General features: G+C 37.4%; 1 protein-coding gene across 3 annotated transcripts in view; it reads right to left on the bottom strand.

Annotated features, from left to right (window-relative positions):
• Positions 1 to 542: 542 nt before the first annotated feature.
• Positions 543 to 18964, bottom strand: part of IDE (insulin degrading enzyme) — a 72006-nt gene continuing 53584 nt past the window's right edge. For 2 of the 3 annotated variants that reach the window (XM_082764733.1, XM_082764731.1), the window contains exons 21-25: positions 18151 to 18423; positions 15692 to 15753; positions 14825 to 14897; positions 12745 to 12812; positions 544 to 11586 (exon numbers count right to left, since the gene is read on the bottom strand). In XM_082764733.1, the coding sequence (XP_082620859.1) occupies positions 11491 to 11586; positions 12745 to 12812; positions 14825 to 14897; positions 15692 to 15753; positions 18151 to 18423 (572 nt within the window). In that variant the 3' untranslated portion in view covers positions 544 to 11490. Of the gene's footprint in view, positions 11587 to 12744; positions 12813 to 14824; positions 14898 to 15691; positions 15754 to 18150; positions 18424 to 18964 lie in introns of all 3 variants that reach the window. The other variant, XM_082764732.1, reaches the window with a different exon arrangement.

Here is an 18964-nt window from a genome sequence, read left to right on the forward strand (position 1 = left end):
TGTGTAATTCCATTCTTTATTCATGGTGCAAAGTATGCAGCTAATGTGAGTTACATATTACTGCCAAGGTAGTTTTTCCTCTTGTGCTCTGTGGTGAAGGCTCACACTGCCCCTCTCCTTCCTCAGCATTCATATGCCTGCATGTACCCCCACAAGGAACAGGGGCATAGCTAGGCACTGGAGGTGCGCACACACATAGTTCTCCCAAACTAGGAAGACTACATAAAAGAGGCACTCAGTAGCACAGACTTGGCAGGTGACTGTGCAGGATCCTTTCTGTTCAGGGTTAAGTTGGCCTTACGTTACAGAGCTCTGTGAGGAAAGGTTCCTCCTCCACTCCCACCCGACACACGACACATGGAGGCTGCCACCGCCACCAGCTTGCCTGACATTTCCTTTAATAAGATATGTTTCTAATTGCTAAGATGCTTGTCAAACTTTAAACACCATGCTGGCACGCTGACTATGTGGCCTGTGGTGAATAACTATGGGAGATTTTTTCTGTGATGGTTTAGCTGTTTAATGAGGAATTGCAGCAGGTCTCTGACAGACTCAGAGTTTGAAGCAGCAAACTGAAAATTAGGTGGTAGGGAGGGCTTCAGATTGGTGGCTGAGGTGGTGGCTTTTGTGAGTTTTACAAAATTCTACCCAAATTCCTTGACAATTTGAAGTTCGAATCTGCTTCAGATTGCTGAAACTGAGGTGAAATGTCCCAAGGCTGTTTGTTTGTGTGTGTGTTGTGTGTTTTTTTTTCTTTCTTTCTTTCTGTAAGGGGCACATTAAGAGAAGAAATGGTTCTTTTCTTAGCACTTTATACTCTACTTGTAGTCTTGTACAGCTGGACTTGAAAGCAGCAAGATTCCCCCTGCTTTGCCTGTCTTTTTCAAAGGCACATGATAAAATACAGATTCAGCAGCACATGTAGTGGACAAGGAGCCTGTTTGGGGAGCGAGGGGTGGTTAAGAAAACTGTGTAGGAGTGCGATTGTGGGCATTAAGCTGTTCCACAGTGCCCACAAGCCACAGAAAGGCTGGAGCAGGGAGCAGGGGATCACAGGCAGCTGAAGGAGGTGGGTGACAAATGGGTGAGGAGGCGAGGACTGAGAATGGCCAGGGCAGATGGACGGGAGAAGGATGGGGAGCCAGAAACAGAAGAGATGGTTGGGAAGGGGACGGGGAGGCCTGTCACCGTGAGGCTGGAGCAGAGCACGCGCTGCAGCTCCTCAGCACCTGCGAATGCCACTGATAGGGGCTTATCGCACGGGCACACGCACGGCATGTGATGACCTCATGGCTCCTGCTCACGAGATAATGCGGGTCCTGATCAGCAATGGAGCACAGCAGGGAAGCTGCACTCTGCTTTCCTTCAGTTTCTTTTCTTTTTTTTTTTTTTTTGGAGCTTGAACACTTGGCAATTACACCCTGACATCCATGCCATCAGCAGCATATCGCGAAGAGCCCCGTTACGTCAAACCCACCAGAAACTGGCGGCCTCACAACTCCCTCCAGGCACGGCTCCGTGCCTTACGCGACCGCGCACAGCCCCCCTGCACCCCGCTCTCTTGGAGCCTCGCTCCCAGGGCAGAACGACGGCTGTTTTCACGGGCTGCCCCCGTGACAGCGCCGGTATCTCACCGTTTCCCTCAGAAATGCGGGCTGCGACGGTGCGAGGAAAGCGAGGCCACGGCATCTTCCGCCGCCATCTCGCCCCGCGGCCACAGGGCGGGCGCCGGCCCCCGGCCCCCCGCCCGCCATTTCCTCATCGGCTTTCCCTCAGCGAACCCCCTCCGCTGCCGGCCGGGCCCCGCTCCCCGACTCACGGAGCTCCCCGCGGGTTGCTGCTCTCGGTAGCGCCTCACCGCGGCCGCGGCCATCGCTGCGGGGCCTGAGGCGGCGCCGCCGGCCTGGGCCCCTCCGCGGGAGGGCGGCGGAGAGGAGGGGGCCCGGCGCCGGCGCTGCCTGGCACCAGCCCGGCCAGCGCCGCTGTTCCCGCCGGAGCTGCCCTGGCCCAGCCCTTCCTTCCCTCGGCCGCTGCAGCATTCCCCAGCCGTCGAGGCTTTGCTCAACCTGTGCGCCCGCCCGTGGGCATAGTGTTCTGCTTTAAAAACGGCACCTTGTGTACATAAAATCTGAGACAGTGGATCTGCTTCCAATGAACCTTACAAAAAGCAGTGCCTGGATTAACTGAAGTGACAAAGCATGCACCAAAGTGCTCGTTTAAGGGATCCAAGAAAAGACGAAATATTTCAAGAAGCTGTTATCAGCCTACAATTATTTTATTTTCTATAAATTGTCTATTCAGTGATTCAGATTTTCTTACTCTTGGGAGTTTACACGAAATATCCCCCTGACCCCACACAGAGAAGCTGAAGCCCCAACATGGAAGCTGCCATTTCAGCCACTGCACCTCACTGTATTCCACGGAGGGAGTCTAAAATCAAAATCCCAGCCATAACCCCACCTTGCGTGCCAAATCAGAAATAAAGAAATATATTCATGAAAAGCTGTAGTAGCTATATGTAACAATACATTTCAACAAATAGTATTTTTATTTAATATTTTATTTTTTTTACGAAACTAATTGCTTATGTAGGTGAACATTAGGACAGATAAGACAAAAGCAATCAGTTTAGGACACAACACAAAACAAGATGCGAAACTTGTAAAGATAAAGATTTCATGCAGTCTTGCTACTTATAAAAACACATCTGGACGATTTTTGAGATTTAAAAGTAATTTATTTTTTTCAGATTAAGCATTTGGAGTTCTCTACGTTTTTATCCCTAAGAGTCAAACAAATATGATTTTCCTCATCCAAATGAAGAGAATCGTTTTCATGCATAAAGATGAGATGCACAACTCTTCACATTATTATAGGGAGTAACAGCAAATGTTGTATCGTATAGCACCAAGAATTTCAATTACAGTGTGAAGAAAAGATACCACGAAAGCTCCTTGTTTCACGGTGAATCTTTTTACACTGATATTTGTATTCAGAACTACACACTCTTCCAAGCAATGAAAATTAAACTTCACATTGGAAATACAATGTAGCTGTTTAAAACCCTTGACACTTTCTATAAATTAAGCTATTAAATTTGATTTCTTCTCTTGCATAGCAAATTTTCTTTAAACTTTGAAACGGTTAAAACTTAAAAAATGAATTTTTCCTCTCCTGGTCTTTCTTTATCCCCAACCTGGTCAAACAGTAGGAAGTAATTATTTAATAGGCAATGACTACATGAATCTGGACATTCCTCTGCAAATTAAACATACAATCCTACTCTTAATTACTGTAAAGATAGCACTATGGAGTTCAATATTTACTGTCATTTATGTCACTTCTACTTTGCTTTCCAGGCTAAATATATTTTGGTAAGTGCCAATTCTAAAGACTCAGCAAGGAACCAAAAAATAAAAATTATCATCTTTCATCACCTGCATGTCCATAAATAAACCAAGCCATTCACTTTGCTTGTTCAGCCCAAAGATTAAGGAGTAGATGTAACATGTAATTTTCAAATACATACACATATACCTTTTATCTGAGGGCACTGGTATCTAGTTGGAAATGGCACTTATTAGCACATTAATAAATACTGTAAAATGTGAGATATAATTGAACTTCCTTTCTAACAAGCAAAAGGTAGTAACATTTAACGTTAAGTCACACAAAATGAACAACCTGTGGACTAAGGAGACTTGCTTTAATGCAGCTGCTGCTCAGGAACAGAACTTTAATATCTGACAGATGCATCTGAGATTGCAAAGGGCCAACAAAGATGGGACCAGTCTCCATCCTGATACCTTCTGCCATTCACCTGCTTTCAGAACCAAGAAGAAACATTACAAATGCAGCTCTTTATATCAAAGAGCTGCTGTTGGCCTGTGGATACTGCAGTGCTATTCATTCTCATTATGTCTCCTAATTGTGCAATCTCTCTCCCACAATCCCAGTCTGTCAGAACTGTGCACATTGGTGCCAGTATATTTCTGGTATTGTATATGAGGGCATCTCAGCACGTTCAATGAACCAGAAATTACCAACAGAATATGCAAGACATTTTAAGCATACTGACTGCACTATCGCTTACAGTCTTAATCATAAATATAAATCTACACCCAGTTTTGATTTTATGTTGCAGTTCATTTTTTGAACAATTACCTCTTCCTGAGCTACTGGACTATCAGACATATTACATCTTTTAACACAGCATATTATTTACTTTAGCCTAAGAGAAAGTGTTGGAATAGTAACACTCCAAACGTAACTAATATAGATTTTAACAAATTTAAGTATCTTGGGATTTATATTTATCTTCATGGTGCATGTATTCCTGGAGAATAGCAGGGCAGCTCCTCTGGCATCTTTTAACTGATCTGTCACAAAAGAGCTCTGTAACTTCATTGCTAAATTAAAGTATGAAATTAAGGACTATTTAATGCCCTTTCTATACAAGACTGATAATCTAGATCTCAAATTAAAGAAAAAAATAATGTCAAAAAGAATTCCAGGACAGTTAATCTTTCCAAACTGTATTTAAGACTACTTCAAATGGTTAGTCAAAGTTTATGCCAAAACCATTGTAATATATATATATATATATATATATAATAATTTAGAACTCTTAAACATGCTACAGGGCATCACATTTACCTCAGTTGTCAGATCAGCTTGAGTATTTATTTTGGGTTTAATCTCTAATCTCCAAGTTAACTGAACTGTCCTCCCCTCCCTTTTTTTGTTTTTTGTTTGTTTTGTCTGTTTAGTAGACAACGTAGAGTTAATAAAGTTAATCAGAGATTCTACTACCTATTATTCTGTTGCTTTCAAAGCTCAAAGAAACTTAGGCTGTTCAGACACTGCAAGTTGTCCTGAAAAAAGGTCCTGCATTGACTCTTAATTATTCAACTCAACATTTAAAAAGCCAAATAAAAATTATTAGCTATACAGTGCCACACTTGTGCATTAGTAGTTCACAGACAGAGCACAACTCCTTTTTACATGAATTTATAATTACACACAGTGACATAACAGATAGACATGACTATTAGACACGAAAAGCAAAATGGCATGCAACTAGCTGCTTTCAACTTATATGCGATATCTTCCATTTCAACATTATTTTTATTAAGTGGCTCACAGTGCGGGAAAGCACCCAAGCTCACTCTTACATTTTGTATACACTGAGCTTAATACAATCTTCCATATTTTAACATTCATAAACATCTTTAAACTAATGATTATTGACATTTAAATTCAAGTAGAAAATCAAAACTACAAGCAATCTTTGTATATGCATTCTTCAAGTTACACCAAGTATACAAAGTATTCCACTCAGTTATGTCTACTTCCAGGAAAAGGCTGCATATAAGTTACATTTTTATTAGATTGCTCACAGTACTAAAATCACGTTGTGCATACAACAGCAGATCAGTCTCCTGTTGTGGTTGAGTAGCACCTGTTTTCAATTTATTTCTGAACTAGTTTGACTTGGTTAAATCTCCCACTTTGCTGAGCTTCAATAGCAGGCCAGCGTGGCTCTCCAGGCGGAGACATCCTGCAGATGCCAGCTTTGTCTTTTTATCTTATGGATAAAAGCTTGCCATGATTAGAAGATGCATTCTAATAATGAAAAATAGCCTAGAATATGCATGCAGCCCACAACCAGTGGATGCCAGTGCTAAAGGGACACTGATGATGCTTTTGGCTGATATGACAATGGGGATAACCTGATCAAATCACCCTGGTCAGAGACCTGACAAAGCACAAGATGACACAAGGAACTACACACTCAGCTTGTGGAGATGCTAGATCCAGTTATAAGTACAGATTCTTGTGTTTCTAAAATATATTTAATACTGCAGACAATTTCATCTGGAAATATCAATCAAATCTGTGAACTGGGGAATCATCTACAGTGATGTTTTCAGATTCCTGAAGTTTCACCCTTACCAGATAGGTATCAGTGAATGATAGTGATATTTCAGCTGAAACACAGAACTTTCACAGTAAGCATTCATAAGAAATGCCTTCTTTCCAGTACTGCAGAAGGCTAGGAACACAAATATGAGCAGGCTTAAAGTTACTGGAATGACAAAATGATAAGAGATGGGAAAACACTGAACTGTTTGACAGCTTACTGGCTCCAGGGCACTGACAGGCACTAACCTACCATGAACCTCCCTTGCTTTTACATACATGCACAAATCAAAACCTGTCAAATCCTAGTGCTCAACCTTTGGGTCAAAACCTGTCCTGCTAGAATTACTTCATTCTAGAGCAATTTGGAAAGTCTGGAAATACCAAGTGAGCCATTTTTGAGCACTACTGCTTATATGTTTCTGACGTTTAAAATCAGCTCCAACACTATCTTGTCAAATGCATCACTTTAATAGCTATATAACACACTTATGAGCTGTGTCCACTAAAAGGCATCACATCCAACATTACCATCTTCAGTGCCCACATTCAGGTGTCACTAACAACTGCGCACACCCAAATTTTCTGTCTCAGATTTCCCAGAATACCATTTTTGTACATGCCCTGAGACGACTCAGCCTTAGAAACGTCAATTTTTCTCACCTCCCAGGAGGCTAGTGCAGGCTGGGAACCCCCTTATTCCCTTCTGTTGAAACAGTTCTAACTTTGTAGAGTGAAAACATGTGCATGCATGAGCCCACAGGTACCATGGGATGCCCACTTCTGCGTGCAGGTAAAGGGGAGGGGTGGAAGTCCTGAGTTCCAGCTGCTGCTCCAGTAAAAAGTTTACTTATCTGTAATGTACTACATTACATACAGTGGCGGCCACTAGAAAAGTACAGTTCCTTGCTCCCCTTCTTCAAAGAGAAGCCGAGCAGGCAGTGAAAAGCTGCAATGGAAATCTGAAGGAGAAGGAGGCATGTCTAACACACAGTAAGGTGGTGAGCATGGCAACTTGGATCCCTCCCACAGGAGTTTCCCCCTAACTAGTCCGGTCAGGTTCTTGCTCAAGGCAACAGTAACCTGGGGTCCACCTAGAGGCGTGCATCTCTCTCCCCATGCATTGCATCAACAGTCCAAAAATCCAATTCAGAATTTTGCATTGCATCATAAAAGGGGGAGTCCTGAAAGTTAACAGCAGCAAATGTGCAGCACGGTGGTGCCTACATCCCATAACGTTTCAATTGTAGAAACAGTTAACGGCATTAGGGTGGCTTAAAAATATTCATTTAAGCAGCTATAAGTATTTTAAACCTTAAATTCTGTTTAGATGCTTGAGCTCAATTAAGTTGGTTTAATTATAACCATTCCCATTCCACTGGGTCTTTGGCCTTAAACACTCTTGCTTCTATTGATTCACAATTTGGGTTTCAGATCCTATTGACATTATATTCCACCAACAGCACTACACTACAACTTACATTTTTTGAATAGTAAGTAGACTCTGAAATGCTTCAGCACAATCTACATATGCGAGGCTTCTTTTTAAATTATATGAAAGGTAAGAAAGGTGCCCGAGTCTCTGAGCTCTTCTCCCTTTAAAATAGTTCAGAGGTGGCCTGTATTGTGTAGCTTGCAGCAATAATATTAACAAAAATGAAAATCAGAAGAAAAAACCTTAGAAATAAAGTATTTCAGAGTTGAATTTGAATATCAAATTAGCCATCAGCTCAAGGAAAGGATCCAAGCATCATTTTAGTCAACGATATCAGTTCAATGGTCAACTATTGAAAAAACATGGAAACACATATGAAGAAAGGCATAGAAGATAAAGATTTTTTACTTTACAGTGGAGATACAGCAAAAGCATACTAACCAGTTATACAGTAGGGAGAAGATAGGCTAGAATTCTGATCTTGTGTTAAAACAAAAGCTAGAAAATAATAAATGAAATTAAGAAGGTATGCAACGGTTTCTCCATACATTATGGTTACACTCTTGAATGATATAATTAACACATTATCAATAGGGGCTCTTCATACCCACCCACTTAAAACAACAGTCTGAAAAAATGATTTATTATGGCTAAAAGTGATGGTCTAGGTATATTTGGACAGTTCTTTTGTTGTTTTTTTTTTTTTTTTTTTTAGTTTTTGAAAAGATAAAAGAGCCCATGATTCAAGATTCGTACAAATTCCTAACAATAAGAGTGGAGAATCCTAATATTTGGGTCTAAGTAATTTTCTAGATTGGCTGAAAGCATTTTATTCCTCAGCTGAGATTGCCATTCACTCTTCCCAAGGCTGAGGACAAAACCTCTTTACCCTGCTAGTTATCAGATGTTAGGTTAAGGAGCCCCATCAGAACAGCAGAAGGGCATGCTGACTTGTATTTTTATGCTGTCACAATTCAGATTATTTACTGCTCTAACAATAACACACTTCTTTCTAAGCTTTCTGAAAGCAATCCTGTGGTGTGCATAGAACAAAATGATCAGAGTTTAATTTCTCAAAAGCAACACTAGTGTAAAGCTGCACCAGCCAAAATTAAGTCTGTCTGCAGCAATGCTCTGAATTTACAATTTCAAATCTGATTATTAAAATCCTGTCTTGCGCAAATATTTCTACCTTTACAATATAAAGTTTTAATACACTCAGAGAGCAGCATAGGTGATCTACCTAAAGAGTGTGGGATGACACATGGGAAGTCCCTCAAAGCTCCCTGGAAGTGAACGGGAACATTTCTCCACCAAGGCTATTCTGCCTAACCAGTCCAAGAACTGCATCACAGAAAATCACTATTAATATATAGTAAAAAACACATGCAAGACTGACAGATGTAACATTACCAGTATAAAAACAATATATTAAAATGAAACAAATTAATAACTCCAAACATTAAATTCAGATTGTTTATTGTAAACAGAATAACGCTAGAACTCTGTCATACTGGCTGTGTCACATGCACCCAATTCCACATCAACTGCTTAAAATAGCACTTGCAAAAATTACAGTTATGTAATAATAACTTATGGTTTCTTACATAAACTAATTAACAAGCACTAAAATTGAATTACAGTGTATTCTAGGTAGTTTTTTATTGCTTGTAGACACTGCAGCTTTGGATCCATTAAAATGAATCCATTAGTATGCCTGAGTTTATCAAAATTTACTGCTATATCAAACTCAGAAACTGTAAAATGCTGGAGAACACTTAAAAGCAATTAAAAGTTGTTGGAAAACCACATGTGCTTCCACATCCAGTCACAGAACTTTACAATTTTACGTTTTTTCCTCTGAAAAACATGATTTGTTGTTTGTGATAAATACACTGCCATTCCAATTTATAGAATTTGTTAAAATTAGAGTTCATAGTACTTCCATGAATATATATATTTTATTTTTTTTTTTTTTTTACACTCGATAGAATCAATTTGATTTTATTCACCATAAAAGCGGTCTGTTTAAATACCACTAAATCCCAAAATATATATATTTTTTAATAATATGTTGTCAAAACTTTTAATATATATAATACAAATATTTTTACTAAGAGAAAACTATAAACAAAAGCAAAACACAGGAGGGTTAAAAAGTCCATTTTACATGAATGAGCCATGAAAAACATGGTGAACAAAGACACCTGTACTATTTTTGCTGATACCATGTCTGATTTTTTTCCCCCTCAGGCTACAAAAAATCCTTGCTAGCAGACATTCCTGGCAACAGGTTACATCACAAACTATCATCAGATTTATTAAAGGGATGTTGAAATATGTCCTGTCGACCTTTGAAACAACTTAAATACACTGCATTTACTCAGTTAATGCAGACTCAAATTAACAGAACTTGAAGCCTTTATCCTGGCAAGCATGCATTTAACTGCCTCCAGAGCCAGTGTTAATACAAACATTAACTTGGTGACAAGAACACCCCTACTGAACACACCAGGTTCTGATGCACACATACATGACATACATTTCACATCAGTGCCTTAGTTTTAGGTACTTCTAATAGGAAGCAACTCTCAGTAACACCCAACAGCAAGGGCTTATATGAGCAGATTTTCTGTCTTCAGTGCTTTGCATACTCCATCCTGTCTGAATAGCTACAATCAATTTTATGCATTAAACATGTTAGAGAACTTAGTAAAATGCTACCTTATCTTTTTCAATTTGGGGAGTTTATCCTGATATGCTGTCTCAAGTGGAAGACCACTCTGCAATTCAGTAGACTTGGTGAAGATTAGATACTATGTATTGTTTTGACATTTCACTAAGTTATGGGATATGTATACAATAATCTTAGCATAATTCTTGATCCTTCTGGGTCTTGCACAGCCTTCTTTAAAGTAGGAAGGAACATTTTGTGATGTAACCTGAACCACACTCTGTGGTGCAGCAGTACTGCTAACCCCATACTTTTATGTTTTTAAGTTAAGTTAAACGTTTTACGTTTTTAAGTTAAGTCAGCACCGTGCTCTTCAATGCCTTTTTGAAAGGGCAAAAAGGGCTCACACAGATGTATCATAAAAGCGAGGCATCTGGTTCATTACAGGGCCTATCTTTGATATTCATCTGTTCTTGAGTCAAGAACTAATTAATGCATGCTTAAAGTTATTTGCATTAGTAATACTTTGCTGGACTGAGACCTAGTATAACAAGTAAGGCAAAACATACTGACAGAGAACTCATGTAGTCTATGTGCAACTGAAAACAAGAAAATGACAACAAAGTATTTCATATACCATATGGAAACAATTCAGAGTAACACTAAAGAATTGAACAGGATGTTGACAGTACCAAGACTAGGACAACACTTTTGTTAAAAAAAGTAAGTTGCACTATTAAAGTGTTTCCAGCATTTCACAACTTTGAATATAAAATGTCCCCAAATTTGTATAGAAAGATTAAAATCATGCTCATATCTTCTGTTATTCTCATTGAGACAATTCGTTCATTTATTACTGTGTTGTCAAATCCCCCCCTTTTTTTCCACCAGTTTTCACAAAAATTAAATAGAAAATATGTTGGTTGCATTAAGGATCAATTTAAAAAGTCTCATTCAACACTTCAAAAAAATGTGACACTTTCAACTTTTAAGAAAAATTGTTGACCCCATCCCAAAAAAAGCAGCTCCTTCTCACCCCCCTCCAATCCCCAATAAGATTATTATTGGGCTATTAAATGGTGTTTTTCAGGAACAATAAGGGTATTTCAAGCAATTGTTTGCTCCAGAGGCTAATTTTACCAAAATTAAAATTTGAAGGGGTATTCTATTTCAAAAATATACTGCATCTACAAGATTTTTTTTTTATTGTTATTGATTCAGTTGATTTTGGTTTCCAACAGGTTGTCTGTAATATAAATGACACATGACCACAACTGATTTTTCTATACTCTCTATCCCTAACACACATCTAATGTCAAATGAACCAAGAAGGAATTTGGGACTTTCATAATGCACAAAACCATTTGTTCTAATAGTCTTTGATAATTTTGTTCATCATGAAGTCCCCTGAAACCATGTCAGTACTGATCATTTGCATTTCTTCATCCACTGGGGTTCTTCACAGTTTTGCAGCCATGAAATTGATATGTGGTTTCACCAGGGGAAAGAGTGGCAGACTGCGCTTGAACTCTGTCATATTTTCAATCACACTTGGCTGCAAAGAAGCGTATGCAAAAAAATTCTGCTCAATTATCTTTAATCGGAAGACTGAGAAATTCCTCACAACATTTTCTACAGCTACATATATACACACATCTTTCTTGTTCTCTTTTCTGCAATTTTAATGATTCACGGTTCATTATTACAGGATCTTCCCAAATAAAGTGTTATTACTTATGAAATATATAGTTTCATATTTACTCTGGATAATTTAAAACAATAGCTATAATGCAGTAATTGCATTGTTAATAATGACAAGCTCTGCATTTCCTAAAATACCTGCCTTTTCATTTATGACCTCTACTTAAAACCATCCCAGCTCTCTGTTGAAAGTCACAGTTAAGATCATAAAAACAACAGCAATTCAATGAGCCATTATTTGTAGTTGCTGCAATAAAGTCACTTTTTAGTATTTCAGTCATAATGGCGAATATAACCACATTTAATTCATATAGAAATTTCTACCCGTGGTGATTATTTCCTTATTTCACCTTTTATAAGCACTGAATAAGATCTACTACTGCATTGCAAAATGACAATTACCTACTGGGACAAACATTACCATCCTTCTTCAAGCAAATTCATTTGAGTCCAGTAACGGCCCAGTGCTATCACATCTACTCACACAAACAGCACCATGAAACCTGTAATACTTATATGGATAGAATTTGTCAAATTGTTCCATTCACAGGGTACACACTGATGGGAATGTGGATTAAAATTCCAGCCTTTAAGAAAGTGACCAGATAGTTGGGTGTGTGGTTTCATTTGTTTGGTTGTTTGTTGTTTTTTGTTTTTTTTTAAACAGAACATAATTTTTTTGATGCACATTCATCCTTCTCCTGGTACTTGATACATCCTAGTATTTTCAGATAATAACAATAATAATAATCTGTATTTCATTCCACAGGGTAGATACTCAGTAGAGTTACCTACTTCTATTAGCTTTGATTTCAATGGAATAGAATGAGCAAAGAACAGCAGAGACTCTCAGAAAAAAACCTGTAGTTATGACAATGCATGTGTAGAAGAGCTAAACCATCAACTTGCTACAGTATAAATATCAAGTTTGTACTTCCTCCCTGTAACCTTACTCTGTAATGCTACACTTAAAAATACATCCTGGGATTTTTTTGGTGTGGTTTCTTTTTACCTGTGGTAGTGGTGGTGCTGGTGCCAGGTTCACATCATTTTGGCATGGAAACTCTCCAACAACAGGGCCTATTTAACATCATCAAAATTATTTTAGGAACATAATTCAACCAGTACCTTTTAAATAACAAAGTGATTTCTGTTATAAGACATACATAGATAAAAAGCACAAGTTAATAATTTTCAGGTATCTCTAGTGTAAGACTTTCTGAAGATTTTGCTTTTATAGTCCACAACTGTCTTTAAAAATACAAGCAGATTAATCCATGACTTGACTTGAGAACATGTGCTCAGGCAGTGCCTTTTTTCCATTTTGCTTAAAAATACAGAAAATATAGAAATAAAAACTGCTTATCTGCTGAACAATGAATACTTTAAACTCTTTTTCAGTACAAATTGTGAATGCAAGCAGTACATGCAATACTGTAAATGCCAGCTGTATATGCAACAGCAGCACATTGGAATACCAATGACAGAATATTTCAGTAAGACGTGCTTCTGGAGGCATGGGGATTACTCTGTGTACCAAACCCTCTTTAACAACCCCAAGTCTTCCTTGTCTGTCCCCATGCATGCCGTAACTACACTCCCCCCTTGAACTTCTTGCATCCAATCTATCTGTCCCACGAACACGTGGTCTTAAATTCCTCAAGCCTCCCTTGCACTATCCCCATACTCAAGTTTCAACCCCAACTTTTACCCTCAGAGTTCAAGTGCTTTCCCCAGAAGAGATTTTAGGGGGAAATACTTCCCCCTAAAATCCCAGATCTCTGCACTATGCTTCCAGTTGTTTTCCTCTGCCAGGGGAAACGGTGTGTCTGTCTCCATGCAGGGTTGTCCTTCAGAAGATTTTTGGCCTCCAGTGCATTACTCTCTTGGGCTGTTGTGCTTTTTTCAAGAATGCACATTTGGACTTGCAGGAAATCCATCACAATCCCAATTTCTCTTTCATGGCAGAAAAGAGGTCACTTGACAGTTTAAATGTTTTAGGAGTAGAGGAATACATGGACAGAAGCAAGAATACCTTGCTATAATCACTGAAAGAGTTACCAGATGTTAGGCTGCTCCCATGCTTCCCTTGGCTTGGGAAGGTACTGTTCCAAGCAAATAAAAAACCTTTTGGCAATATAGTTACTTGCTTTTAAAAAAACTTCAGAGTCTTTAGTCCATCAAAGTATTAGAGCCAATTCTATTTAGTAATGATTAACCATGAAAATTGGAAAGATACTTTGAAGCAAGTCTTCCTTAGCTATAGAAATATGATTTCATGGTATCACAAAAATCATTGTGAGACTGGAGGGAGTTACGTAACATGAACACAGCCATCTGCTTCCTTCTGTTCTACAGACAAACTTTTAATGTCTTTGGTTTGCAACCACTTACATACTGGAAGTATAAACTGGTGAAGAATACACAGAAAACAACATAAGCTTTTCCTCTCAGTTTATTTATTTATTAACTAGAAACACTTTTAACCTTTTCCTCCTTAAATTCTAAAATTTAATGACATAGTCTACAACGCATAACTAATCTAGACTATTTGAAAATAAAACCTACACTTATATATTCTCAAGTTATATAAAATATAACATTTTATGTTCCCACTGTGTTTCTCTTGGTGTTTTTTTGGTTGTTGTTTGGGTTTTTTTTGTTGTTTGTTTGTTTTGAGGGTACTTGAATAGTAAGTTGCGGACATCCATTGCTTGTAAAGAAAGCATTCTACTGATAATTGTAAATTCTAATTTTGTTTTAGGATTTTTTGTTTTGTTCCCAGTAGAAGTATCATGGAGTTTTATATTAAAATATTCTGCTTTGTAAAGAAGTGCTATTTAATGATATACTGTTTTGTATCAACATACTTCAGAATGGCTGAAGAACTTGGCCACAAATATCAATTACAAAATTTGAAGAACCCCTGTGAAGAAAATCTATAGAGGAAAACGTATGATCCTCTGCAAGGTATATGCTCTCCAGAACTGGATTTTTCCTGTTGTATTTCTATTTTATACAACAAGGTCGTCTTTAACTATGACTTTCTCAAACCGTAATTGATTAAATACTATTTTCAGCACAATACTTACAGGAATCCATTTCCCTTGCAAGGACGTGTACTGATACCTTGTGTCTTCTGGGAGCATCTACTGCCAACAGCACCTACAGTAAACAACATCAATTCTTTCAGGTGTGGAAACTATCACTCTGAAATTGTATTTATAAAATGACACCATGTGTATTCTAAGTTTTCAAATGATGGTTCATTTTGAGATGTTCCTTAAAATATAATGAAAAGTTATGCAGAGTGCCTTGAGTAATTTTAGAACCAAGCTGTTTACAAACTTCATGTCCTACCCAGGGACTCAAAAAATAAAACAAAACAAAAAAATAACCAAACAAAAACAAAGCAAAACAAACAAAAAAAGAAGTAATAGAAATTCAGCTATTAGATTAGCTATCATAGTAGCAGAAATACAACCTAAAACCCTAGCAACTTCCTAGAAGTACAACACCCTGAACCTGATTATTAAACTCACTTGGACTAGCTCACTAATCTAGCCAGTTACTTTTACTCTGGAATACTGGATGATCATGTATTGAGCACTAGAGTATACAATTTTTATTTTTATTTTTAAGTATAGATTTCTACAAAGTGTGCATATTTGTTCAAGTTATTACTTACTAAACAACAGCCATTGAATTTCCATTCTCTAAGTTTATTTGTTGTGTATCTTCACCCATGCTACCACACTACGTAAAAAACAACGTTAGGGTTCACTGTGCCATTTAAGAAATGATCAGTTTTAAGCAGTAAGATTGAAACTCCAATACAAATAGAAGATATCGTAAGAACAACCCTGGCTAGTGAAAAAGATAAACAAAGATTACAAAAGAGAAACAATTTTCAAAGACATCTCTTTCCAAATAACGTTTCAACTACATGACTAACTTACCTTGTAGAATTGTATGATATCATCCTTGGTCAGGGTCTTTAGATAAGCCACTTCAATGTTATCTGCACAACAATAGTAAAAATTAGAGTAAGTCTGCAAATCATAGCTGGTTATTAACACACTATTTATTCAAAGTATTTTTCTTTCAAATTCAGATGCTGCAATTGACTGCAAGTGATACGCTTTTCATTCTTAACTTACAAGCCAACACTTGTACCACTAAAAGTGTCACTGAAAGACTGGAAGAAAATTACACTTTAGTAAGTCCATTTGATTGGACTTAATAAAAAATGCACGTTCAAAGAATGCTGATTGCACTGTATGCTATTCAGTAGCTAAAAAGATATGTGTTCTTCACACCATCATCTTCAAAAACGTTACATATTTCTAATGCAGACTGACTATAGAAAGCCTTTATACACAGTTAGGAAAGATGACATAAATATTTTAACATAAATGTAAGGAACGCTAACTGCTTACATCATACCCATTAAGGAAAAATCACCTTTCATATATTTGGGCCGTGTCTCAGTAACTATGTCACCTTACATAAATTAAAGTATAATAAACTCATCATGTAGTATCATTGATAAGCATACCTACAATAAAAACATTCATACTTGCTTTTCTTAGGGTTAGAAGGGAGATCAAGAAAAATGTGTGCAAAAGTACAAATATGCAACTAAAAATAGTTCATATTAAATTCCACAGGGAGGGAATTCAAAAATCAACAAAACTGTTCAGAAAAATCACATGATATTTGAGAGTAAATTTTTAGATGTGTGATGTAAAACAGTAGAAGTAATATTAACAAAAATGTAAAAACCTGAAAAAAGCACTTTACATCTTAGGGCTGGAATATAAATTTCTGATTTGACAAATCTAGTCACATTAGAATAATTTAATGGAACAGAATTACTAGTGGATAGAAGGGAATTAAAGATATGAAACTCAAGGGAAATAGTAAGTTTGGTGGGAGTTAGTTATGAAAGCTATGGCTACAGCTAAGCAGTAAGAAATTCTAGAGAGAGACGAACGATACAAGTATGGTAAATACAGAAAGACTTAAGGCAGAGAAAACACAAACTTATCAGAAACAAGTACTTCAGGTGTTAAAATTTTCACACCACTCCTTATACTCAGGCATGAAATCTTGTCAATAGCCCTCATACTCTCAAGACCAAGCTAGGCGACAATTCAAAATTCTTCATTATTAAAACAGTTCAGTAGCTCTACAAAAAAACAACTGTATTTACTACAAAAACCTGATATTCTGCATGTAAAGCAAAATCAAAATCAAAGCATACACAGTGATTTTTATGTAGGTAGCATTATGCATGGGAGATTGAAAATTACAGCTTTAAGAGCTGAGACATGAAAATGTGATGAAAAGCTGATCTACACCTTTTTTTTTGTTGGAAACTAAAACGTATTTAAGTATTACATTCTCTTTCTTCATAGAAGTCTATTTTTAGGAAGTAAATAATGAACATAATAAAAACTAGTCTTAAAATTCTTACCCTTACCTTTTAGGGAAAAAAAGAGCCTACATCTATTGTTAAAATCAAGTTAGTTTTGTTTCAAAAGGTATTATTTAGTGATATGAAATAAAAGCTAACTCAGAATCTTATTTACATACCTCAGTATTTTGGATTTTAAATCTTTCCAACACAGATGAAAAGGGGAAAAAAAAGCTTCAATAGTATGAAGGAGCACAATTTTAGGCTATCAGCGTAACTGTCCATTTTCAGTAATATCAATAGAAGTTGGATCTCAGTCTTCTACAAGCTTATCATCTTCAAAGCATCATGGCTTAAAAATATTTCAAAACTCACATTTCTTTTAGGCCTACTTTAAGCTGAGACAGGTCATGTGTTAGTTAAGATGCCTGCTGTTGCCTCTGCCATTGTTTTCATTTCGCTCCCACAACACAACAGCACAATGGAAACAGGAATTGGATTCATAGTAATGCCTGTGCTGTCAGGAACATCAAAGAGCATTCGAATGCATCTCAGTCAAGTATTAAGCACACATGTAATAAAGACATCTGTCTGAACTGCACAGACCAAAATTTAAGCTTAGACAACACCAACAATTACATCCAAACCACTTCCAGTGCTTGACCTATTCTACGTCTCACTGAGCCTTAAAGGAAAGGACGCAAGGACAATGAAGCACTCACCACCCCCTGTCACGTGGGGAACATCAGGGAACAGATTTATCCTCTATTAGTAACAACACCTACAGCAAAGAGACCATGGGCTGCAAAAATGAGGTATTTTCTCAGGGCAGAATGAAGAAATGCAATTTATAGGATTGAAACCACAAGAAGTGTATGAAATTAAACACTGGCTATGTAAAAGTTTAAGCTGTTCCCAAATGAACATGCTCACATTCAACAGTTACAAACGTAGCCAAAGTATAGCATTCATCTTTAAAGAAATTATAGTTTTTCTTACCTCTGTCGAAGTTATACTGCTGAGAAATTATTTCTCCCCAATATTTAGCACATTCTGCAGACAGCTTCTTTGGTTTGTCTAGACGACGAATTGCTAAAGCTTGGATGTGTTTTTGGAAGGCCTCTTCTGACATATCTTCTATGCATTTCTCCATAGTCTTTAAGAATGCTTCCACTCTGCTTTCTAAATAGTGTGGCGGCTTTTCAGATTGGATAATAAATCGTAGTCCTTGTATGCCATTTGCCCTACGCGGACCACTGAACACAATGTAACCTTGGAAAAACAGTGACAAATTTAAAGAACTCCTCTGTTCCAGCATTAAGTTTGATAAACATGGCAAGTTTGAAAGGGTTGCAATTTAATGCTACATCTAATTCTGTATCATGAATACAGGTTTTCAAAATATGTCACTGTACTTGTTTTAAAACATCTTTATTTCACTGAGGTATCAGTTCAGGGGAGGGGTGAGGAGGAGATGAGGCAGACCAAGAAAAAACAAAAGCAATTGTCAGTAGGATTAGGTAAGCAGAAATCAGGCTGTACTCTAGCACTTGATCAGACTCAACAACAGGAACTTACTATTTTTCCATAAAGACTAATGTGAATTCACTTTGCTGCAATGCAAGAGATTTATTTCTTATCTTATCAATTAGATACAAAGGAAATATTTTCCCTTCCTTTTTTGCAGCTTTTGATTATCTAAATACCTAAGATTTTCTTCCGTCTTCTTCCCCTTTTTATAATAAACCTGTCACATTTCAGTATTTTAAATGTCATTTTATGGCTTCCTAATTGTTCCTTGATGCTGTTCTTT

Source organism: Aythya marila, assembly GCF_965140915.1.
Source record: "Aythya marila genome assembly, chromosome: 7".
Lineage (NCBI taxonomy): Eukaryota > Metazoa > Chordata > Aves > Anseriformes > Anatidae > Aythya > Aythya marila.